Genomic DNA, 26,470 nt, shown 5'->3' on the forward strand with positions numbered 1-26,470 from the left:
TCTAGTTTCACCACTTTATTTCTATCCAGCAATTGTAGAAAAATATAAATAGTCCATTCAGAATTGGCTTCATTTTTGTAGATTGGAAAAGTCGGGTCCCCCTTTGCTGTAGTTTCCTGAAATTTCTGCTCCGCTGAAGTCAAATCCAGGATTCTGAAAAAGAGACATAAGAACAAGGCGTTACTAGGCATTACCTATTATCAGTGGGTAGGAGCGGCCTCTGGAAATATCCTGCCTGATTATTCAGTGTAATCTGCAGCAAAAATCGGAGGCTGATCCCCAGATTTCTTATCCGGATTCTCAGTTTGAAGTACCAGGTGGATTAGTCACATTCAGTAGGACATAATCACTGGGCGGCTATCTGCTGCTGTTTCAACATTGTTTTCCATCCACAGGGGAAACATTTGTAGCTGTATTAATGAAAATGGGGGACACTATGGGAGGCTGTCCGTGTCATCACACGGAAATAGAAATCTGCATGAAAACAACTCCATGTGAACATGTTATAGCTGCACGAGACAGCTCTGCTACAGGTCATTAATAGAAGTTCTGATTGTCCTTTGTTGCCTATAGCAACCATTCTTATTATAAGAAGCCTATGTGTGAGGTAATATGATTTTCGCGGAGAGAGAGAGGGAGGAGAGATGCAGAGGGAGAGAGAGAGCGTGAGATGGAGCTAAAGGGAGAGAGAGAGATGCAGAGGGAGAGAGAGAGCGTGAGACGGAGCTAAAGGGAGAGAGAGAGATGCAGAGGGAGAGAGAGAGCGTGAGACGGAGCTAAAGGGAGAGAGAGAGATGCAGAGAGCGTGAGACGGAGCGAAAGGGAGAGAGAGAGATGCAGAGGGGGAGAGAGAGCGTGAGACGGAGCTAAAGGGAGAGAGATGCAGAGGGGGAGAGAGCGTGAGACGGAGGGAAAGGGAGAGAGATGCAGAGGGAGAGAGAGAGCGTGAGACGGAGCTAAAGGGAGAGAGATGCAGAGGGAGAGAGAGAGCGTGAGACAGAGCGAAAGGGAGAGAGATGCAGAGGGAGAGAGAGAGCATGAGACGGAGCTAGAGAGAGATGCAGAGGGAGAGAGAGCGCGTGAGACGGAGTGAACGGCAGAGGAACGGAGCGAATGGCAGAGGGACGGAGCGAACGGCAGAGGGACGGAGCGAAACGGAAGAGGGACGGAGCGAACGGCAGAGGGACGGAGCGAACGGCAGAGGGACGGAGCGAACGGCAGAGGGACGGAGCGAACGGCAGAGGGACGGAGCGAACGGCAGAGGGACGGAGCGAACGGCAGAGGGACGGAGCGAACGGCAGAGGGACGGAGCGAACGGCAGAGGGACGGAGCGAACGGCAGAGGGACGGAGCGAACGGCAGAGGGACGGAGCGAACGGCAGAGGGACGGAGCGAACGGCAGAGGGACGGAGCGAACGGCAGAGGGACGGAGCGAACGGGAGAGAGTGAGATGCAGAGGGAGCGAACGGGAGATGGATGGAGCGAGACGGGAGAGAGATAGACTTAATCCCGGCCAACGTCTGGTACTACAGCTAGTAAATAAGTAAACCTCAGCAGCGAAAATGGAACTACAGCACCTGTTCTGTTACCCTCACTCTATCCAGGGAGAATGAGTTGTCAGACAGCTAAACTCTTTCCTATCGATGCATTGAGGTAGACGTAGAGGTTCCTTTACAACTTTTATTGATAGGATCAGTGTAAAACTACAAGAAAAATGACAATACTAGTTTAAGCAAACAATATATCTTAAAGGGAATTGCCACCAAATTATCTCTTATAAGCTGCGGCCAGCACCACTTAATTCTTATATACAGCATTCTAGATTACTGTATATAAGAGCCCAGGCTGCAGTGTAGAACGTAAAAAAACTCCTTTATTATGCTCAATTAGGGGGTGCTCGGGTCTAATGGGCGTCGCTGCTCTTGGATCGGGCGCATCCTCTATCCTGTGCAGTCACCGTCCTCCTGCCCAGCTCCATGTGGATGACGCATCCTACATTATCAACACAAAGGCCACCATTGCGCTCCTGCGCATGCGCACTTTGATCTGCCCTGTTTAGGGCACAAGCCAGCTGCGTAAACAACAGTCAAGTGTTGTTGCCGAGTCCCATTCTAATGATACATAAGCAAGGATGGTTGACCTTAGGGAGATCAACATCCAACACCGCGAAGACGCAGTGATTCTAGAGCAATGCCCCCTGGGAAATATTCATGTTGATCTCCCTAAGGTCAACTATCCTTGCTTATGTAGTCTTCTACTAGGCTTTGCTCCCACTGGCCAGTTTCCTACTCCACACTGATGAGGGGCAAATACCCCGAAGCAGCTGTCTGTGGATGGATACCATGTTTGGCATAGGTGGTCTCCTTGACTGGAGACTGCCCTTCCAGTGGTTGTTCCTTCCCAGTGAAAGACCTGGCTAGTTTGCTGCCAGCGGTGAGAAACACGTGATGGTGTCTTCTCAGACTTTCTTGTTGTCCATTCTAATGATAGGCAGGAGTAGTGCCCAGGTCCCATTCTAATGATAGGCAGGAGTAGCACCTGGGTCCCATTCTAATGATAGGCAGGAGTAGTGCCCGGGTCCCATTCTAATGATAAGCAGGAGTAGCACCCGGGTCCCATTCTAATGATAGGCAGGAGTAGTGCCCAGGTCCCATTCTAATGATAGGCAGGAGTAGTGCCCAGGTCCCATTCTAATGATAGGCAGGAGTAGCACCTGGGTCCCATTCTAATGATAGGCAGGAGTAGCACCTGGGTCCCATTCTAATGATAGGCAGGGGTAGTGCCCGGGTCCCATTCTAATGATAAGCAGGAGTAGCACTCGGGTCCCATTCTAATGATAGGCAGGAGTAGTGCCCAGGTCCCATTCTAATGATAGGCAGGAGTAGTGCCCGGGTCCCATTCTAATGATAGGCAGGAGTAGTGCCCAGGTCCCATTCTAATGATAAGCAGGAGTAGCGCCCGGGTCCCATTCTAATGATAGGCAGGAGTAGTGCCCAGGTCCCATTCTAATGATAGGCACGAGTAGTGCCCAGGTCCCATGCTAATGATAGGCAGGAGTAGTGCCCGGGTCCCATTCTAATGATAGGCAGGTCTTGTGCCCCTGTGCCATTCTCATGAATAGAACCTCTGCATGTTACCTGCTGATTGCACACCTGCCAAAACATGTGCACAAGGTAGTAACATTATCAGCACCACTCAGCTCCAATGGAAAAATGAGCGGTGCCGGACAACCCCTTTAAGTTTTACAGCCGATCTGGAGAAATACACAGAATCCCATGTATACAGTGGTCTTCCATGGACATGCGCACAGCACAGAACGCGTATATTAGTGCGTGAATAACGATTTTCCAGGATATTTCATTACCTCTCTCTGGAACCTCTCCAGCGTCAGTTTCTTTTGCATCTCATCTTGAACCCAAGGATCAGCCGAGTAATCTCCTTCTAGTAAAGATGGCCAACAATTCCCGGCATCCCGGTTGGACTTGGTTAGAACTATTCGAATAAGTTTCTTGTCCTCTTCATAAAAATAAAAAAATAAAAATAAATATATTTCCATGAAGAAAAAAATTAATGACACTAAACAGAATAGAAATGCTTTGCCTTATGTACATTGTTGCAATTAATTCCACTGGAAAATAAAAGCGTGGTTATGCCAATCCATGTACGAAAGCTACAAACGGTCACATCGAGCCTCTTATAAAAAGCACAGTGGATTCTGGATCAGGATTCTGATCTCGATAGACAATCCATGTAATTCAATTTCTCAAACAGTGTAGAGAACAATTTATTCCTGAGGCCCGAAAACAGTTAAAGGGAACCTGTCCCCACTTTTTTTGGCTATAAGCTGCGGCCACCACCACAGGGGTCTTATATACACATTCTAACATGCTGTATATAAAAGAGCGCAGGCCGCTGTGAGAACATAAAAAACACTTTAGAATACTTACCTAACGGTCGCGCGGTTGGCCATATGGCCATCTTCGTCCTCCATTGTCCGGTGCTGGCGCCTCCTCTTTCGGCCATCTTCGTCTTCTTTATGAAGCCTGTGTGCATGGCGCGTCTACGTCACACACACTCGCCGGTCCTGTGCAGGACCTGAATGCCATTGAGTGTGTATGACGTCAGACCAGTCATGCACCGTAGCTAGAGAGGGAGAACACAGATGGCCAAAAAAGGGAATTTTGTTTACTTACCGTAAATTCCTTTTCTTCTAGCTCCTATTGGGAGACCCAGACAATTGGGTGTATAGCTTCTGCCTCTGGAGGCCACACAAAGTATTACACTTTTAAAAAAGTGTAACCCCTCCCCTCTGCCTATACACCCTCCCGTGGATCACGGGCTCCTCAGTTTGGTGCAAAAGCAGGAAGGAGAAAACTTATAAATTGGTCTAGGGTAAATTCAATCCGAAGGATGTTCGGAGAACTGAAGACCATGAACCCAAAGAACAAATCAACATCAACAACATGTGTACACAAAAGAACAACCAGCCCGAAGGGCACAGGGGCGGGTGCTGGGTCTCCCAATAGGAGCTAGAAGAAAAGGAATTTACGGTAAGTAAACAAAATTCCCTTTTTCTTTGTCGCTCCATTGAGAGACCCAGACAATTGGGACGTCCAAGAGCAGTCCCTGGGTGGGTAAAGCAATACCTCAATAAAAAGAGCCGAAAACGGCCCCCTCTTACAGGTGGGCAACCGCCGCCTGGAGGACTCGCCTACCTAGACTGGCGTCTGCCGAAGTATAGGTATGCACTTGATAGTGCTTCGTGAAAGTGTGCAGACTAGACCACGTAGCTGCCTGACACACCTGCTGAGCCGTCGCCCGGTGCCGCAATGCCCAGGACTCACCTACGGCTCTGGTAGAATGGGCTTTCAACCCTGAAGGGAGCGGAAGCCCAGAAGTACGGTAGGCCTCGAGAATCGGTTCCTTAATCCACCGAGCCAAGGTTGACTTGGAGGCCTGAGATCCCTTACGCTGGCCAGCGACAAGGACAAAGAGCGCGTCTGAACGGCGCAGGGGCGCCGTGCGAGACACGTAGAGTCGGAGTGCTCTCACTAGATCCGAAGAGTGCAAATCCTTTTCACACTGGTGAATTGGATTAAAGCAAAAGGAAGGCAAGGAGATATCCTGATTTAGATGAAAAGGGGATACCACCTTAGGGAGAAATTCCGGGACAGGACGCAGAACCACCTTATCCTGGTGGAAAACCAGGAAGGGAGCTTTGCATTACAGCGCTGCAAGCTCAGACACTCTGCGAAGTGATGTGACTGCCACCAGGAAGGCCACCTTCTGAGAAAGACGGGAGAGAGAGACATCCCGCAGCGGCTCAAAAGGCGGCTTTTGAAGAGCCGTCAGGACCCTGTTAAGATCCCAAGGTTCCAACGGACGTTTGTAAGGTGGAACCATGTGGCAAACCCCCTGCAGGAACGTGCGGACCTGCGGAAGCCTGGCTAGACGCGTTTGAAAAAACACGGAGAGCGCCGACACTTGGCCCTTGAGAGAGCCGAGGGACAAACCCTTGTCCATTCCAGATTGTAGGAATGAAAGAAATGTGGGTAATGCAAACGGCCATGGAGGAAAACCGTTATCAGAGCACCAGGATAAGAAGATTTGCCAAGTCCTGTGATAGATCTTGGCGGACGTTGGTTTCCTGGCTTGTATCATCGTGGCAATGACATCCTGAGATAACCCTGAAGACGCTAGGAGCCAGGACTCAATGGCCACACAGTCAGGTTGAGGGCCACAGAATTCAGATGGAAAAACGGGCCTTGTGACAGCAAGTCTGGGCGGTCTGGAAGTGCCCACGGTTGACCCACCGTGAGATGCCACAGATCCGGATACCACGACCGCCTCGGCCAGTCTGGAGCGACGAGAATGGCGCGACGGCATTCGGACCGGATCTTGCGTAGTACCCTGGGCAGCATCGCCAGAGGGGGAAACACGTATGGCAGTCGAAACTGCGACCAATCCTGGACCAAAGCGTCCGCTGCCAGAGCTCTGTGATCCTGAGACCGTGCCATGAAGGCCGGGACCTTGTTGTTGTGTCGTGACGCCATGAGATCGACGTCCGGCGTTCCCCAGCGGCGACAGATCTCTCGAAACACGTCTGGGTGAAGAGACCATTCCCCCGCGTCCATGCCCTGACGACTGATAAAATCTGCTTCCCAGTTTTCTACGCCCGGGATGTGAACTGCGGAGATGGTGGAGTCTGTGTCTTCCACCCACTGCAGAATCCGCCGGACTTCCTGGAAGGCTTGACGACTGCGAGTGCCGCCTTGGTGGTTGATGTAGGCGACGGCAGTGGCGTTGTCCGACTGGATTCGGATCTGCCTGCCCTCCAGCCACCGATGGAAAGCCAATAGGGCTAGATATACTGCCCTTATCTCCAGGATATTGATCTGAAGGGACGATTCTATTGGAGTCCAGGTTCCTTGAGCCCTGTGGTGGAGAAAAACCGCTCCCCAACCTGACAGGCTCGCGTCCGTGGTGACCACGGCCCAGGTTGGGGGTAGGAAGGATTTTCCCCGGGCCAGAGATGTGGGTAGGAGCCACCACTGAAGTGATGTTTTGGTTGCGAGGGAAAAAGAGATGTTCTTGTCGAGGGAAGCAGCACTCTTGTCCCATTTGCGAAGAATGTCCCATTGGAGTGGCCGTAGATGGAATTGCGCGAACGGCACTGCCTCCATAGCTGCAACCATCTTCCCCAGGAAGTGCATGAGGCGCCTTAAGGGGTGTGACTGACTCCGAAGAAGTGACTGCACCCCCGCCTGCAGAGAAAGCTGTTTGTCCCGCGGTAGCATGACTAACGCTGGCTGGGTATGAAATTCCATCCCGAGGTAAGTCAGTGATTGGGTCGGCGTCAACTTGGATTTCGGGAAATTGATGATCCACCCGAACTGCTGGAAAGTCGCCAGAGTGACGGTAAGACTTTGTTGACACGCCACCAGAGAAGGGGCCCTGACTAGGAGATCGTCCAAGTAAGGGATCACCGAGTGGCCCTGAGAGTGCAGGACCGCCACGACGGATGCCATGACTTTGGTGAAAACCCGTGGGGCTGTCGCCAGGCCGAAAGGCAATGCCATGAACTGCAGGTGTTCGTCTCCGATGGCAAAACGCAGGAAACGTTGATGTTCGGGTGCGATCGGCACATGGAGATAAGCATCTTTGATGTCGATCGATGCTAGGAAGTCTCCTTGTGACATCGAGGCAATGACCGAGCGGACAGATTCCATCCGAAACCGTCTGGTTCTCACATGTCTGTTGAGCAGCTTGAGGTCCAGAACGGGACGGAATGACCCGTCCTTTTTTGGCACCACGAACAAGTTGGAGTAAAATCCGCGACCACGTTCCTGAAGGGGAATGGGAATCACAACTCCCTCTATCTTTAGAGCGTCCACTGCCTGAAAAAGTGCGTCGGCCTGTGCGGGGGGTGGGGAGGTTCGTAAGAAACGAACCGCAGGACGAGAGTTGAACTCTATCCTGTAACCATGAGACAGAATGTCTCTCACCCATCGGTCTTGAACGTGTGGCCACCAGGCGTCGCCAAAGCGGGAGAGCCTGCCACCGACCGAGGATGTGGTTAGATGAGGCCGAGAGTCATGTGGAGGCCGTCTTGGAGGCAGTGCCTCCCGCGGCCTTTTGGGGGCGTGACTTGGACCGCCACGCATAGGAGTTCCTCTGGCCTTTCTCCGGCCGGTTGGACGACGAGGATTGGGTCTTGGCGGAGGGACGAAAGGACCGAAACCTCGATTGGATTTTTCTCTGCTGAGGTCTCTGAGGTTTGGACTGGGGTAAGGAGGAGTCCTTTCCCGAGGATTCCTTAATAATCTCATCCAACCGTTCGCCAAACAAACGGTCGCCAGAAAAAGGCAAACCAGTTAAGAACCTTTTGGAAGCAGAGTCTGCTTTCCATTCGCGCAGCCACATGGCCCTGCGGACTGCCACGGAGTTAGCGGATGCCACAGCCGTACGGCTAGCGGAGTCCAGGACGGCGTTCATGGCGTAGGACGAAAATGCTGATGCCTGAGAGGTCAAGGACGAAACCTGCGGAGCAGAATTCCGCGTGACGGCATTAATCTCAGTCAGATATGCCGAGATAGCTTGGAGAGCCCACACGGCCGCACAGGCCGGGGCGAAAGACGCGCCCGTGGCCTCATAAATAGACTTCACCAAGAGCTCTATCTGTCTGTCAGTGGCATCCTTCAGGGATGCGCCATCGGCAACAGACACAACGGACCTAGCAGCCAATCTAGAGACTGGAGGATCCACCTTGGGAGAGTGTGCCCAGCCCTTAACGACTTCAGGTGAAAAGGGGTAACGCGTGTCAGTGTGCCGTATAGCAAAGCGCTTGTCCGGGACCGCTCTGGGCTTCTGGACAGCGTCCCTGAAGTTAGAGTGATCAAAAAACGTATTGCGCGTACGTTTGGGGAATCGAAATTGGTGTTTCACCTGCTGAGAAGCCGGCTCCTCTGCAGGAGGAGGTGGGGGTGAGAGATCCAGCACCTGGTTGATGGACGAGATAAGATCATTTACCAAGGCGTCCCCCTCAGGGGCATCAAGGTTAAGGGTGAAGTCAGGGTCAGAGCCCTGAGTTCCCACGTCCGCCTCGTCTTCCTGAGAGTCATCAAGCTGGGATCCAGAGCAGCGTGAGGAGGCCGGGGAAGAGTCCCAGCGAGGCCGCTTAGCCGGCCTGGGCTGCGATCCGGGCAGGAGTCCTCCGCCTGGGACCTAGAGGCTATCCTGGGAGCGCGCTGTGGCGCGGACCGAGAGGGGCCTGGAGGAGACAAACTAACAGGGGCCGGAGCCTGTGAAGGGCCCGGTCTGGACTGCAAAGCCTCAAGGAGCTGAGATGACCAATTGTCCATAGACTGTGCAATGGATTGAGAAAGTGACTGGGAGAGTGTCGCAGCGAAAGAGGCCAATGACGGTGACTCTGTCCCTGCAGACTGCTCAGGGGGAGCCGGGGGATCTACATGAGCCGAGGGGCCCACAAGTGCCAGAGGCTCCGGCTGAGCAAGCGTGGCAGGAGTCGAGCATTGATCACAGTGGGGGTAGGTGGATCCCGTAGGCAACATAGCCCCACAAGAGGTACAGGCCGCGAAAAAAGTCTGTGCCTTAGTAGCTTTGCTCCTTGTGGACGACATGCTGTTGTCTCCTAGGAGAGTGACCACTGAGGGTATATGGGAAAAGGGTATACAGCCTTTCCAAACAGATATATATATCTATATATATATCGGCACCCTAGGGGGACCAACACCGGGTGACCGGTGTCGCTTACCAACCGCTAACGAGCGGAGTGTGTCCTCCAGAGCTGCAGAGCTTTGCCGCTGAGTAGCATCCACCGGCAGAATGCTAAAAATGTCTGCCGGAGCTCTCAGGGGGGGTGTGGAGCCGAGGGCGGCGCCAGCAAAGAGCGGGAATCTGGGGTCCCCAAGTGGTCAATCAGGGTGGGGGGAGACATGCAAAGATGCTCCAGCCCTCAGAGCCGACATCACGTCGGTAATCCCGCCCTAACCCCTGACAGGCAGGCCCGGGGGCGGGATTTTGCTCGACTAGGCCGTGGCGAAGCCGGGGACTTAATTTAAGGCCGTGCCCGACAAGCAGGCACGGTCGGCGCGGAAGTCCGCCGAAAAAAACTGCGGACGGAACTACCGCGGCTTCCGGGGAGGAGCGACCTCCCTCCCTGTACAGTCCACACATGGGGACACAGAGTACCTTCCAGTTGCAGGGCCCGGTCCCTGGGGGTGAAGAAGCTCCGGACCGACAGGTTCCACCAGGGGCTGCGGATGGAGCACGGTCCCAGCACGTGGATGACCGCTTAGGATCCCACTTCTCCCAGAGCCGCATAAGGGATGGTGAAGGAGACGGCATGTGGCTCCAGCCTCTGTACCCGCAATGGGTACCTCAACCTTAACAACACCGCCGACATAGTGGGGGTGAGAAGGGAACATGCCGGGGACCCCATCGGGGTCCTCTTTTCTTCCATCCGTCATAACTACAGTTAGGTCCAGAAATATTTGGACAGTGACACAATTTTCGCGAGTTGGGCTCTGCATGCCACCACATTGGATTTGAAATGAAACCTCTACAACAGAATTCAAGTGCAGATTGTAACGTTTAATTTGAAGGTTTGAACAAAAATATCTGATAGAAATTGTAGGAATTGTACACATTTCTTTACAAACACTCCACATTTTAGGAGGTCAAAAGTAATTGGACAAATAAATCAAACCCAAACAAAATATTTTTATTTTCAATATTTTGTTGCGAATCCTTTGGAGGCAATCACTGCCTTAAGTCTGGAACCCATGGACATCACCAAACGCTGGGTTTCCTCCTTCTTAATGCTTTGCCAGGCCTTTACAGCCGCAGCCTTCAGGTCTTGCTTGTTTGTGGGTCTTTCCGTCTTAAGTCTGGATTTGAGCAAGTGAAATGCATGCTCAATTGGGTTAAGATCTGGTGATTGACTTGGCCATTGCAGAATGTTCCACTTTTTAGCACTCATGAACTCCTGGGTAGCTTTGGCTGTATGCTTGGGGTCATTGTCCATCTGTACTATGAAGCGCCGTCCGATCAACTTTGCGGCATTTGGCTGAATCTGGGCTGAAAGTATATCCCGGTACACTTCAGAATTCATCCGGCTACTCTTGTCTGCTGTTATGTCATCAATAAACACAAGTGACCCAGTGCCATTGAAAGCCATGCATGCCCATGCCATCACGTTGCCTCCACCATGTTTTACAGAGGATGTGGTGTGCCTTGGATCATGTGCCGTTCCCTTTCTTCTCCAAACTTTTTTCTTCCCATCATTCTGGTACAGGTTGACCTTTGTCTCATCTGTCCATAGAATACTTTTCCAGAACTGAGCTGGCTTCATGAGGTGTTTTTCAGCAAATTTAACTCTGGCCTGTCTATTTTTGGAATTGATGAATGGTTTGCATCTAGATGTGAACCCTTTGTATTTACTTTCATGGAGTCTTCTCTTTACTGTTGACTTAGAGACAGATACACCTACTTCACTGAGAGTGTTCTGGACTTCAGTTGATGTTGTGAACGGGTTCTTCTTCACCAAAGAAAGTATGCGGCGATCATCCACCACTGTTGTCATCCGTGGACGCCCAGGCCTTTATGAGTTCCCAAGCTCACCAGTCAATTCCTTTTTTCTCAGAATGTACCCGACTGTTGATTTTGCTACTCCAAGCATGTCTGCTATCTCTCTGATGGATTTTTTCTTTTTTTCAGCCTCAGGATGTTCTGCTTCACCTCAATTGAGAGTTCCTTAGACCGCATGTTGTCTGGTCACAGCAACAGCTTCCAAATGCAAAACCACACACCTGTAATCAACCCCAGACCTTTTAACTACTTCATTGATTACAGGTTAACGAGGGAGACGCCTTCAGAGTTAATTGCAGCCCTTAGAGTCCCTTGTCCAATTACTTTTGGTCCCTTGAAAAAGAGGAGGCTATGCATTACAGAGCTATGATTCCTAAACCCTTTCTCCGATTTGGATGTGAAAACTCTCATATTGCAGCTGGGAGTGTGCACTTTCAGCCCATATTATATATATAATTGGATTTCTGAACATGTTTTTGTAAACAGCTAAAATAACAAAACTTGTGTCACTGTCCAAATATTTCTGGCCCTGACTGTATGTATGAGAATGCATGAGTGGATGTGTGCCTCCTTCCACACAAAGCATAAAACTGAGGAGCCCGTGATCCACGGGAGGGTGTATAGGCAGAGGGGAGGGGTTACACTTTTTTAAAAGTGTAATACTTTGTGTGGCCTCCAGAGGCAGAAGCTATACACCCAATTGTCTGGGTCTCCCAATGGAGCGACAAAGAAAGAGGCGGCACTGGACAACAGGGACGCCCATATGGACAACCGCGCAACCGTTGGGTAAGTATTATAAAGGGTCTTTTATGTTCTACACAGCGGCCTGGGCTCTTCCATACAACATGTTAGAGTGCTGTGTATAAGAGCCCGGTGGTGGTGGCCACAACTTATACACCAAAAAAGTGGTCACAGGTTCCCTTTAAGAAAATAAGATTGCAGATCAGAACTGACTTATTGTTTAAAGGGAATCTGTCAGGTGCAATATGCACCCAGAACCACGAGCAGTTCTGGGTGCATGTTGCTAATCCCTGCCTAACCGTCCCTGTATACACTATGTAACGTTGCGCCCTGCAACGTGGGGGTTTCACTCGCTTGCAGCGGTGTGAGGTAGCTTCAGCAACACACGTACACAGTCTCTTCATAGAAATTCTGGCAGTTTATTTAAAAACACTCAGCATAAACTGCCCTCAAACATAAACAATAAGTCCATAATGGAAGTTTAGCAACTTCCCCACTCTCTGGCTCCTGCCAGCGTACAACTCTAGCCAAGGTTCCTTCCAGCACCCAGGGCCCTCTGCAGACCCCTGTCTGTCTCTCCTCCAGGAGAGATTCGGCCCTACAGCCCTGGCCTGGCCGCACTCACCTCAGACTCAATATCAGAGCCTTGTGTTCAGCCTCCATGCAGGCTGAAACACCCAGAGCTCCCGGCTCTGCTCTCGCTTGTTTCCAGTCCACACACTGGACATCTAGAGCCAGTCTCTCTCTAGACTGCCCTAGACACACTCCACCCAGGTTCAGAGACAGGATTGCTTTAACCCCTGGAGCCACACCCACAGGTGGTAAGGAGTGTGTAATCAGCATCACACACCCTTCCATGGCTCTGCATGTAATGCAATCCTGTGGAACCACAGGTCCCAGCCAGCTTCACATTGCAGAGCACCCACGCTTCTGCAAAACATACCGGCCCTTTGTAATACAGCCGGTTGATACCTCACATACCCTCCCCCTCTGTTCAAACCCGTAGGGGAGAACACTTGCCAATGACCTGGGGCCGCGAGACAGGGCATCCCCGCTGCCATGCCCCACCAGTCGAGAGGGCCGTCCAAGAGCAGTAGTCCCTGAGACATCGCCCAACACTGTCACCAAACTTTGTCTTGTCAACCTAGGGTTAAAGGACGTCCCATTTCCAGACCGTTCTCTCCCTGACCCCCTCCCAGGGTCACCGCAGTAGAGAGACACGTCCCCGGTCAAACCTACAGTCTTGTCCGAACCTAGGCTTTCTCGAGTACCCCCAAGGCTACTGTCGGGAACTCTAAGCTCATAGCGGCCACTATCTACAGTACATTGTAGGTTACCTCTCTGTCGGCGATTCCTTTTATCGCGCGTCTGAACGACTGGACCGACACGCCATCTTCCACTTATTTCCACTGAACAACGGGTGGAAGATGGCTGCTGTCCCCCACACAGTTGGCGAAGCTGCTCCTTAATTTTCAGGTTGTCTTGCCACAACCGCTCCATGTCACGTACATGGTGTACCCGATATTCAATAAGGCTTCGAATGTTTCCAAGACTCTCTACAGTCCCGACACAAACAAACGGAACCATTCCAGCTTCCCTGGGTATCCTGCTCTCATTAGCAGCAGGGATTCTTAATCTCACCAATCCTGATTTATTCACCATGTCTTGCATGACTCGTCCGGTTTTTCCAATGACTCTCCCCACCAGAGCCCGGGGTACTTGGACAATATCTTCCGCCAGACTCTGCGCTTTCCTTTTATACTCTAGCTGTCTAGTGGCTTCTTCCTTTTGCAGTTGGACCTGCCACTTCATACGAACACATCTGAAGTGCATGTCCTTTAGAATAGCCACCCGCTGCCCAGTAATTTCACTGGTGGACAATATCACTAACTGTTCAGCCCCTGGGGTACAGTAGACCTCACACGCTTCCACAGCTCTCTTAAATTCGTCATGCATGCACTCGGTGGCACACGCTTCTCTTAAGTCCTTAGGTATATCCACCATGCACTTGACTACAGAAGTCTCATTCATCCCTGCCACATGCTTGTCAAGTTTAGCTTGCAGAGTCAGCTCTCTTTTGGCCTCCTCTGCTTCAACATGTTTGGTCAGGATTGACACTCGCTGCTCCATCTGCTCCAAGGCTCCCTGGGACTTGGACTGGTACTCTGCCAAGCGACTTCGGAGCACAGCCACTTCTTTCTCCAGCTCCCTTACTCGACTCTCAGTAGCCTGCCTAAGAAGTATCTCTTGTTGCAGATGGTCTTTGCTCATCCTCTTGAATGAGTCTTCACTTGCGGACCTCTCTGGTCTACGACACACTATTTCTGAGGCTTCTTCCATCTCAGCTTCAGAACGTTTGGGTTTCAGGCTCTTAGCTGAGCCAATCTTCTTGTCTGCGATCTGGGTCTTACCCACTGAGTCAGTCAGGCTCTCAGCTTCTGATGAGACCTCATGTCCAGACTTCACCTCTTCCTCAGAGGCTCTTTCCGCTTTTACAGCACCTGCTGTGTCTTGGGACTTCACTGCATTCCCTCCAACTTCCACTTGGGTCTCTGCAGTGTCACCCTCTGCCTTCTCTTGGGCATTTACAGCATCGCCTTCTACCAGGGTGTTACGCCCTTCAGCACGGTACTCTGTTCTTCTTAGAACCTTGGCACCATTTTCAACATTCATCACTTCACCACTGGGTAGCTTACCAGTCTGCTCACCATGACCTTTGTGGATTTGTACTCCACCAACACTGCCCTGGATTCCTTCTCCTATATTGTTCTGTAGGATGTCATCTCGTACAGCGCTATCATCCAACAGACCTCCAGCTTCATGCATGGAAATTATAGGAGACACCGCCATTACGTCTTTGGTCGGTTCCTCCCCTGCAATTTCACCCTGCTGGTTTCTGTCGTGACAATGTGTCAGTTCAGTCTTTGATTCCGCTTTCTTTTGCAGGATATCACTGTCTGACTCTTCCGTAGCAGGTGTTATTAGCACCATGTCTTCATTAACCAGGCATGTCACTTTCTCTGCACCCTCAGACGGCCTACACTGTGCCCCCTCTCGGCGCTTATTACGTCTTCGGCGTCGGGAGGAAGTTTTGCCCTTCTCGCCCATCTGTACCACACTGTACTCGTTTGTCACCTTACTAGAGTCAGTGTCTTTACTGGAGTCATCATCACTCCCCCTGGCATCCTGGACTATCATGTCCCCACTTAACCAGATATCTGCCTCCCTTTCTGGAGCTACCCCGGTTTTAACGGTCACACTATCGGTTATTCCCTTAGTCCTTATGACACTAAGTTGGGTCCGTCCATCATTTTCTTTGGTCACCCCTAACTTAGGACAGTCAATTTTAGGAGGTGCTATCTCCTCCTTACCACACATAACTGCACAACAAGGACCCCTTTTCACCTCCCAATGTGGTGGGGTTTCCTTTGGGCTGTTCCGGCTCTTACACAAGCAACCGTATACGTCCCCCTGCTTCCACAAGTGCACAAATAATTTAGAGTCCCAACCTATAATAATTGGGTGCAGTAAATCTGAGACTACTCCAACCTCATGAGAACCACTGTCCCAGGCTGTCTTAATGACCACGCTGGAGACCGGGTATTCTGTCTCATTACTGTGGGTGCAGCCGACGTGGATCTTCCTTCCAGGAATCAAGTGGACATCAGAGGTGGCCCTCACCAGGGTCACCAAGCTCCTTGAGTCTACGACTCCTGTTACAGATTCCCCATCCACTTCCACGGAACACAGACGTGCCTTCTCGTCGGATGGGTGGTCTATATTGCAAACAGGACACTTAAGGCATGAACACTGTTGTCCCTGGCTAAAGTCCATCTGCACCACTTCACCCTTAGATTTGGGATGCTCCGCTCTCTTTTGGGGGACCATCGCTTTCTGGGACTCCACCCCCTTATGGGCAACCACCCCTTTATGGGACTCCACCCCGTTATGGGCAACTATTCCCTTCTGGGACTCCGCCCCCTTTTGCGGTTTCCATGCAATGTCCTTAGCCCCCAGTTCACACCGTTTGCCCTTGTCTCCCTGGGCACCCAGTGTCCATACTGGCCCCTGAAGGGAACGCTCAAACTGGTCCATGGCTGTGACATCGCTACACACCGACAGCTCCTGCTGTCCCCGGACCAGGAACTGGTACAGCTCCTCCACAATGTCCGCAGGGACCATTCCCTCTTTTTGGCTTTCAGCCCCCACTGCTGTCACTGGACCTCCTGGCACATGCCGTTGGCGCTGCTGGCTCTGCAGCAGCTGGTTCAGGAGCTCCTCCATGCTGTAACGAAAAAGAGGCACAGGAGGGGCGCTCCAATGGGTAATACCCGGTGGTCAAAGACAGGGGGGGGTTAGAGAACCACTAACCTTTCCGGGTTGTACCGCCCGTACAACCAGGATCTCCAGCCTGTGGTGTATCACTGCTCACCAAGCAGGGCCTTGCAATTCCGGCTGGCCTGGAACCTCCAGTCGCTGGACTCTCGCCACTGCAGCACGGGTCCCCAACGACCTGCTGATTCACCGCCAGGTGCTTGAGAGCGCTGTCCCTGTTCGTGGACCCGCCGATCCACCGCCAGCTGCTTGAGTGCGCAGACAATTTTCGTGGACCCGCCGATCCACCGCAAGCAGTCCGTATCCACAGGAATATGTCCTAGGCCGTTGCCCCTAGCAACCAGGCTGCGTTGCCCCTAGCAACCAGACCGCATGCCCGCATTCGAGACACCATATGTAACGTTGCGCCCTGCAACGTGGGGGTTTCACTCGCTTGCAGCGGTGTGAGGTAGCTTCAGCAACACACGTACACAGTCTCTTCATAGAAATTCTGGCAGTTTATTTAAAAACACTCAGCATAAACTGCCCTCAAACATAAACAATAAGTCCATAATGGAAGTTTAGCAACTTCCCCACTCTCTGGCTCCTGCCAGCGTACAACTCTAGCCAAGGTTCCTTCCAGCACCCAGGGCCCTCTGCAGACCCCTGTCTGTCTCTCCTCCAGGAGAGATTCGGCCCTACAGCCCTGGCCTGGCCGCACTCACCTCAGACTCAATATCAGAGCCTTGTGTTCAGCCTCCATGCAGGCTGAAACACCCAGAGCTCCCGGCTCTGCTCTCGCTTGTTTCCAGTCCACACACTGGACATCTAGAGCCAGTCTCTCTCTAGACTGCCCTAGACACACTCCACCCAGGTTCAGAGACAGGATTGCTTTAACCCCTGGAGCCACACCCACAGGTGGTAAGGAGTGTGTAATCAGCATCACACACCCTTCCATGGCTCTGCATGTAATGCAATCCTGTGGAACCACAGGTCCCAGCCAGCTTCACATTGCAGAGCACCCACGCTTCTGCAAAACATACCGGCCCTTTGTAATACAGCCGGTTGATACCTCACAACTAGCATAGATAAAGAGATCTTCAGAAAATGTATTTCTAAAGATCTTTTATTGTATGCTAATGAGCGCAGGCACTAGTCCCAATGGCGTTGCTTTCCTGGTTTGTTAGCCCCATTAGCACGTTAGTGCGCCCCTATGAGCATACTAACATGCTAATAAATGCACAGTGTCACAGGATGAGCTCACTCACACTCACCTCTCCGCTGCCATCACCGCCCGACACTGGATTTCGGCTCAGTGCGCATGACCCCGGAGTTTGGGTCATGCGCACCATGAAGTCAGGTGTACGTGTCCTGGCTTCAAACTGAAGTAGCGGGTATGACCAAACTCATGCGCACTGAGCCGAAATCACTGCTCGTGGTCCTGGGTCCATATTGCACCTGATAGGTTCCTTTTAACATTGGTGTGAGTGTAATGCAATTTTTTAGCAGATTTTACTTGGTGTAGTTACACACAGATGTTGAGCGATCCCTTAACCCTTTCATGCTGTGGCCATATTTAATTGACTAAAAAAAATTCTGAAGTTGGTAAAAATGAAAATAAAAAAAAAAATAAAATTTGCTTTTAGCGCCATTTTCCGAGATTAGCAAAGTTTTCATTTTTTGGGATCTGGGGCTCAGTGATGGCTTATTTTTTGCGCCTTTAGCTGACATTTTAATTTATACCATTTTTGGGTAGATGGGATGTTTTGATTGCCTCTTTTTGCATTTTATTATACTGTTGCGGTGGCCCAAAAATGCATAGGTAACTAATGTGGAATGGGCCGGAGGAAATGCACGGTTCTAACTAGACTCCGACATTTGATACATAGAGGAAGCAAGATGGGGGGAAATAGGAAAAAAATCGGTGAGCAGAGAGAGAACGCCGCTGAAGGGCCCAATAAATGTCAGCTTCCAAATGGGAACAGCCTACCCGGGCCCAGGTACCCCTTATGATGTGAAGGCAACAGCGCGGCACAGTGAGGTCTCCAGCAGAGGTGAGGGATGACCCAGCTTGCGGCCTGTGCCTGAACCAAAATATAATGTAGATGCCGAAAGAGGAAGATACAGACCGGAAGGGGCGTGGAGCCCGGTCACGCATATCTGCACCATGTGACCAGCGGTAGCTCTGATTGATCCAGAGTGCCAGTTGACAAATGGCCGGAAACCATTCCCACAGCCCACGAAACCGGTAGCAGCCATCAACCCGGCAAGAGAAACAGCCAATGACTGCAGAAAACACTACCTGCCATGCTACCCCTTTCTCCTGCTCCATGGGGCCCTCACCAGGACAACTCGGTACACCGAATACTAGAGGCACCCCACAGCTGCCCCTTCCCCAACCCCGGTCTAAAGGTAAAGAGAACAAAGGGGAAAAGAAAACGGGAGAAAAGACAAGGTAATTCATTACCAATCCTGAAGGCAGGCTGTCTTCTGCTTAATCTTAAAGGATAGGTTATTCCCATTAACAAATTTTTATTAAAGATATAAAAACACACCATCAGTGTAAAAATAGACCACCAGGTCACAGTGAATTGAATACAGTAAACACTGTGCCCTGGCCTCCTGATGAACCACGTATTTATTATGTGGGGAAACGCGTCGAGGTGGAGACTTGTAAATCTTGAATCTAATGGCTCACTTCTGCTAAACTGAATGAAATAATTGCCATTCCTTGATATTACAAGAAACAAGTGGACGCTTGGAGAGGACTGACTTATATCTATGCGGACACTCATGGACAGCAAGCATTCAAAATTTTCTATTTGTGGCGCTGCCTGAATGTATTTCTGTCTTCAAGTTAAGTCTTGAGCCCTCTGGTTCCACAGAGACTAAAAATCTTTCATGTGTTTACTGTATTCAATTCACTGTGACCTGGTGGTCTATTTTTACACTGATGGTGTGTTTTTATATCTTTAATAAAAATTTGTTAATGGGAATAACCTACTCTTACTGTTTATAAATATTCCCGGGCTTTGTCCCTAACTTTGATTAATCTTAAAGGAACTTAAAGGGATTCTACCACCAAGTTTTTGCTATCTCATCTAAAAGCAGCATCATGTACAGACAAAGACCCTGATTCCAGCGATGTGTCACTTACTGAGCTGTTTCCTGTCATTTTGATAAAATCAGTGTTTTCTCTGCTGCAGATTTAACAGTTATACAGAGCTCAAGAATATGCTGGACTCCCTGCCACACACCAAGTAGTCCTCTAATGATAATTACTGTAGTTCTGCTAAAATCACTAAGCAGCCCAGTAAGTGAAACACCGCTGGAATCAGGATCTCTGCCCCTACATTATGCTGCTCTCAGATTAGGTGGCAAACACCTGGTGACAGATTCCCTTTAACTGGCATACAGACCTTCCTCCCTGTACCGTACTCCTGTCAGGTATTGTAGTCCGGCCTACTCGACGTGAGAGGATACAGCCCGAATACTACAGTCTGTACTCTCCAACTCTTCATGGGTGATACAATTCCTGAGGAGCACCTGAAGGCTAAATAATTTCCTGACAGCAATTTTGAAGTAGGGGCGGCACGGTGGCTCAGTGGTTAGCACTGCAGTCTTGCAGCGTTCGGGTCATGGTTTCAAATCCCACCAAGGACACCATCTGCAAGGAGTTTGTATGTTCTTCCCGTGTTTGCGTGGGTTTCCTCCCACACTTCAAAGACATACAGATAGGGAATTTAGATTGTGAGCCCCAATGGGGACAGTGTTCCTGATGTATGTAAAACGCTGCGGAATATGTTAGAGCTATATAAAAATAAAGATTTATTTATATCTTTTAAGTATTTGAGGGGAGCGATTTTTAAAATGGGATCACTTGTGGGGAGTTTTCCATATCTAGGCTCCTCAAAGTCCATTTACATCAGAATAGGTCCCTAAAAAAACAGGGTTTGTAAATTTCTTGAAAAAAAAAAAAGAAAAATGGCTGCTAAACTTTTAACCCTTCTAATGCCCTAACAAAATAAAATGACGTTTGAAAAATTAATTATTTTGTTTAGCATAAATGTTCTAAGGATTTAAAAGTTTGAAAATTGAGAATTTTCTTAATTTTTTCACGAATTTCCAATATTTTGACAAATAAACCCAAAGCGTATCAACCTAAATTTACCATTACCAAAAAGTACAATGCGTCACAAAAAAACAATCTCAGAATCACCGGGATCCGTTGAAGCAATCCACAGAGTTATTTAATCAAAGTGACAGTGGTCAGATTTCTAAAATTTGGCCTGGTCATGCAGGTCAAAATTGGCTCCGTAACTAAGTCGTTAAAACCCACAGTGACATTTTGCTATGACTTATTTCCAAATCTGTACTGACTGGGAGGGCTCTAGAGAAGAAGCTGGACAGAACAAGTGCTGCATTCACTACAGAATTAAAGGAATTACTAGATACAGCGCTGTCACCAGGATTTTTTGCTCAAAATCAACTTCTGGACCAAATCCTGACTGATAGCTGTCCATTCTTGCATAAGCAATGCTTGCGTTTTGCCAGAATTTGTTGGTTTTTGTTTGTCCACCCGTCTCTTGATGATTGCCCACAAGTTCTCAATGGGATTAAGATCTGGGGAGTTTCCAGGCCATGGACCCAACATCTCTATGTTTTGTTTCATGAGCCATTTAGTGATCACCTTTGCTTTATGGCAAGGTGCTCCATCATGCTGGAAAAGGCATTGTTGGGTGCCAAACTGCTCTTGGACAGTTGGGAGAAGTTGCTCTTGGAGGACATTCTGGTACCATTTTTTATTCATGGCTGTACTTTTAGGCAAGACTGTGAGTGGGCCGATTCCCTTGGCTGAGAAGCAACCCCACACATGAATCGTTTCAGGATGCTTAACAGTTGGCATGAGACAAGACTGGTGGTAGCGCACCTCTTCTCCTAATAAGCTGTTTTCCAGATGGCCCAAACAATCGAAAAGGGGATTCATCTGAGAAAATGACTTTACCCCAGTCCTCAGCAGTCCACTCCCTGTACCTTTTGTAGAATATCAGTCGGTCCCTGATGTTTTTTCTGGAGAGAAGTGGCTTCTTTGCTGCCCTCCTTGAAACCAGGCCTTGCTCAAAGAGTCTCCGCCTCACAGTGCGTGCAGAAGCACTCACACCAGCCTGCTGCCATTGCTGAGCTAGCTCAGCACTGCTGGTAGTCCGATCCCGCAGCTGATACGGTCCAGGCGTTTTCTGGTCCTTCTTGGGCGCCCAGGAGCCTTTTTGGCAACAATGGAAGCTCTCTCCTTGAAGTTCTTGATGATGCGATAGATTGTTGACTGAGGTGCAATCTTTGTAGCTGCGATACTTTTCCCTGTTAGGCCATTTTTTGTGCAGAGCAATGATGGCTGCACGTGTTTCTTTAGAGATAACCATGGTTAACTGAAGAGAAACAATGATACCAAGCACCAGCCTCCTTTTAAAGTGTCCAGTGGTGTCATTCTTACTTAATCATGACTGATTGATCGCCAGCCCTGTCCTCATCAACATCCACACCTGTGTTAATGGAACAATCACTAAAACAATGTTAGCTGCTCCTTTTAAGGCTGGAATGCAATGATGTTGAAATGTGTTTTGGGGGTTAAAGTTCATTTTCTTAGCCAATATTGACTTTGCAAGTAATTGCTGTTAAGCTGATCACTCTTTATGACATTCTGGAGTATATGCAAATTGCCATTAGAAAAACTTAAGCAGTAGACTGTGTAAAAATTAATATTTGTAGCATTCTCAAAACTTTTGGCCATGACTGTACAGTGTCGCAGAATGCTGTATATAAGAGCCCAGGCCGCTCTGTATAATTTAAAACACACCTTTAAAATACTCACTTAGGGGGCGGTCTGGTCTGATGGGTGTCACTGCTCTTAGTCCGGCGCCTCCTCCCTCTTGTGCAATCGCCGTCCTTCTTCTGAGGCCCATGTGCAAGACGCGCCCTACATCATCCACACAGGCTGGCACTGAGGTCCTGCGCAGGCGCACTTTGATCAGCCCTGCTGAGGGCAGTGCAAAGGATTGTAGTGCGCAGGCGGTCTTTGACCTTTCCTCAAGCCTGCACGTAACAGTACCAGTACTTTGCTCTGACCTTAGCAGGGTAGATCAAAGTGCGCCTGCGCAGGACTGCAATGTCAATTTGTGTGGATGACGTAGAATGCATCATCTGCACGCAGAAAGGAGGACGGCAATGGACGGAAGAGAGGAGGCACTGAACCGAGAGCACCGACACCCATCAGACCGGGCTTTTATATACAGTATTCTGGAATGCCGTATATAAGGGCTCATTGGTGGTGGCCGCAGTTCATAGGAAAAACCCTTGTGACAAGTTCACTTTAATGTTACTGCCACAGAAAATTCACCATTGGACACATTTTTGCAAATAGGAGTAAAAATGTATTCGGTCACATGCACCACGTTTTTGAAAGTATTTGACATCACATTTATTTTTTAGTTATCAATGCTCTTACCCAAGGTCCAAGTGCTTTCGTCACTGATGGTGGAGTCATACAGCCGTCCCTGAAAAAGAAGGACATATACGAGCTCTGTGCACACTAAGAACACCATTATGACATTTATAGAGAGAGTCATTCTGGGACTTCTGAAAGGTCACAAAACTTATAAAAGAAATGTACAGAAATAATAAAATAAGCTCTCAGGTGGTCCCCGCCCATCAATCAAGTCACCGCTGCAGCCAATCACTAGCCTCAGCAGTGTGGTTTGCACTGCACATGACTGTAGAGGCCCGTGACTGTCTGCAGTGGTCACCAGATAGGAGCGGCAGGGATCTCTAGAGCAAAGCTGGATGCAAGGAGTAAATAATGGCTGTGTATGTAATTTATAACATTCCCTTCTGTCACAATTTCTAAAAGAACCTCATCGATCAGAAATGACTTTCAGCACAAAATAGTGGAAAAACACAAGATCGGGACCAAGACTTTGCGAGATGAATTGTGCCATTGTCCATGACCGTTTTAGGTCTTTCCCTTCATACAAAGAAATATTATTTGCCTTTCTATACCAGTCCAATAATCCATGATATCCAATAATGAGGCCTTATGTCTCATGAAATGAGTACACCCCAATAATGTTCAGTGGATATTCCATAAATGATCAATAGAAGTGGGCACCACTAAGATCTCCAAACAAGGGGTTCTAGACTCGCCCTGCCTCCTGGCATCCGTCATGGTCCACACTCAGACGGCTAATGAAGAGAATATATGGGAGTCGCAGAAACAGATTTTTGAGAATGCCAGGTTTGTGCTAAATGCTGGTGGCCTAGGTTGACTTGGGTTTGTGTCACACTTGACAACTTTCCCAGAAGTCTGTAAGGCTTTCAGAAAAAAAAGAGCGCTCTTCCTTGGGCACTGCAAAGGCCTCCCAAAACCTCATGGAAAGTGGAACTTCCAGAATGTTTCCGATGTGTGATGGAGGGAAGCTAGACGAATCTGGTGTCTGGACACACATTCAGGGGATGGGCAGAAAGGGTTGTAGAAGGGCACTGCCCGTCAAGCAAAACAGTTATTCAAATCCAATGGTGTGTCCTGGGCCTGAGATTGCCAGTAGTTGACTAGTACCCACTTAGCATAGCAACATTCTTTCATTGGTATGGCTCCTGTATCAAGTCGGTGACCAAAATCCTCCGGGGTGCGTATGTTTAGAGGCCACTGTCAGTGAAATGGACTGGTGGCCAGTACACCCATCGACCCCGTGATGCGAGTAGTGGTGGCCAGTACGCTCATTGTCTCACAATAATGCGAGGGCTGGTGGCCAATGTGCCCATCGTCCACCAATGATGCGAGGACTGGTGGCCAATATGCCCAACGTCCCCCAATGATGCGAAGACTGGTGACCAGTACGCCCATCGTCCCCCAATAATGCGAGGACTGGTGGCCAGTATGCCCATCGCCCCCAATAATGCAAGGACTGGTGGCCAGTATGCCCATCGCCCCCAATAATGCGAGGACTGGTGGACAGTATGCTCATCGTCCCCCAATAATGCAAGGACTGGTGGCCAGTATGCCCATCGCCCCCAATAATGCGAGGACTGGTGGCCAGTATGCCCAACGTCACCCAATGATGCGAGGACTGGTGGCCAGTATGCCCATCGTCCCCCAATAATGCGAGGCCTGGTGGCCAGTATGCCCATCGCCCCCAATAATGCAAGGACTGGTGGCCAGTATGCCCATCGTCCCCCAATAATGTGAGGACTGGTGGCCAGTATGCCCATTGCCCCCAATAATGCGAGGACTGGTGGCCAGTATGCCCATCGTCCTCCAGTGATGCGAGTACTGGTGGTCAGTACGCCCATTGTCCCCCAATAATGCGAGTACTGGTGGTCAGTACGCCCATCGTCCCCCAATAATGCAAGGACTGGTGGTCAGAACGGCCATCATCCCCCAGTGATGCGAGTACTGGTGGTCAGTACGCCCATTGTCCCCCAATAATGCGAGGACTGGTGGCCAGTATGCCCATCGTCCCCCAATAATGCGAGGACTGGTGGCCAGTATGCCCATCGTCCCCCAGTGATGCGAGGACTGGTGGCCAGTATGCCCATCGTCCCCCAGTGATGCGAGGACTGGTGGCCAGTATGCCCATCGTCCCCCAGTGATGCGAGGACTGGTGGCCAGTATGCCCATCGTCCCCCAGTGATGCGAGGACTGGTGGCCAGTATGCCCATTGTCCCCCAGTAATGCGAGTACTGGTGGTCAGTACGCCCATTGTCCCCCAGTGATGCGAGTACTGGTGGTCAGTACGCCCATTGTCCCCCAGTGATGCGAGTACTGGTGGTCAGTACACCCACTGTCCCCCAGTGATGCGAGTACTGGTGGTCAGTACGCCCATTGTCCCCCAGTAATGCGAGTACTGGTGGTCAGTACGCCCATTGTCCCCCAGTAATGCGAGTACTGGTGGTCAGTACGCCCATCGTCCCCCAGTAATGCGAGTACTGGTGGTCAGTACGCCCATCGTCCCCCAGTGATGCGAGTACTGGTGGTCAGTACGCCCATTGTCCCCCAGTGATGCGAGTACTGGTGGTCAGTACGCCCATTGTCCCCCAGTAATGCGAGTACTGGTGGTCAGTACGCCCATTGTCCCCCAGTGATGCGAGTACTGGTGGTCAGTACACCCATTGTCCCCCAGTGATGCGAGTACTGGTGGTCAGTACACCCATTGTCCCCCAGTGATGCGAGTACTGGTGGTCAGTACGCCCATTGTCCCCCAGTAATGCGAGTACTGGTGGTCAGTACGCCCATCGTCCCCCAGTGATGCGAGGACTGGTGGTCAGTACGCCCATCGTCCCCCAGCAATGCGAGTACTGGTGGTCAGTACGCCCATCGTCCCCCAGTGATGCGAGTACTGGTGGTCAGTACACCCATTGTCCCCCAGTGATGCGAGTACTGGTGGTCAATACGCCCATTGTCCCCCAGTGATGCGAGTACTGGTGGTCAGTACGCCCATCGTCCCCCAGTGATGCGAGTACTGGTGGTCAGTACGCCCATCGTCCCCCAGTGATGCGAGTACTGGTGGTCAGTACACCCATTGTCCCCCAGTGATGCGAGTACTGGTGGTCAGTACACCCATTGTCCCCCAGTGATGCGAGTACTGGTGGTCAGTACACCCATTGTCCCCCAGTGATGCGAGTACTGGTGGTCATTATGCACCCACTGAAGCGAGCGCATGGTGCCCATCGTTTGGCAGGGCGACTGGGGGCTGCTGAAGACCCTGTCAATGTCACTACATACTGCAATACTATATAATAGAGTAGTAGATTGTATAAAAAAAAAAAGTTGGAAAAACAAACAACAAAGTGCATAATGAAAAGTGTCCGGTCATGAAGGGGTGCAGCATGTGACCCATCTAGCCCCGCCCCCGGCAGCACCTGCAGGATGACGGTGTCCCGCACGGTCAGGGACAGCTCCCGGACCCCCAAGGTGCAGCGGATGTTCCGGCTCTGTGTTCCGGGGGGCACCTGCACCTCTATGTGCACCTCCTCCATGGTCTGGTACCAGCAGCCCCAGGGGGTCTCGCACGGCACCACCCCGCTCCGCTCATCGAAATGCACCGACATTCCATGCAGGTCAGGGAAGGCTGAGAAAACTACAGCCCGCTGATCCACTGTGCGCATGCGCACCTGTACTACTCCCTCCATACGCGTCTCAGATGTCAATCCTAACTGAGAATCACGTGACACACTTTGTACACAAACCGCTCAATTTACGTTTATGTATGATGAAGGTTTGTATCCGGATATAACATACTATACACTGAGGGCAA

The 26,470-nt window shown here is 50.3% G+C and overlaps 1 protein-coding gene across 1 annotated transcript; it reads right to left on the reverse strand.

The window, feature by feature from the left end:
- NUDCD2 (NudC domain containing 2) lies at positions 1-26,307 on the reverse strand. Its single transcript, XM_075342268.1, has 4 exons — positions 26,076-26,307; positions 22,666-22,714; positions 3,364-3,515; positions 1-153 (listed from the first exon to the last, which is right to left on the reverse strand). The coding sequence occupies exons 1-4, from the start codon at positions 26,262-26,264 to the stop codon at positions 70-72; spliced, it is 474 nt and encodes a 157-aa protein (XP_075198383.1). The 5' UTR covers positions 26,265-26,307; the 3' UTR covers positions 1-69.
- Between the last annotated feature and the right edge of the window lie 163 nt (positions 26,308-26,470).

The sequence above is a fragment of the Anomaloglossus baeobatrachus genome, chromosome 4 (assembly GCF_048569485.1).
Source record: "Anomaloglossus baeobatrachus isolate aAnoBae1 chromosome 4, aAnoBae1.hap1, whole genome shotgun sequence".
Classification (NCBI taxonomy): Eukaryota; Metazoa; Chordata; class Amphibia; order Anura; family Aromobatidae; genus Anomaloglossus; species Anomaloglossus baeobatrachus.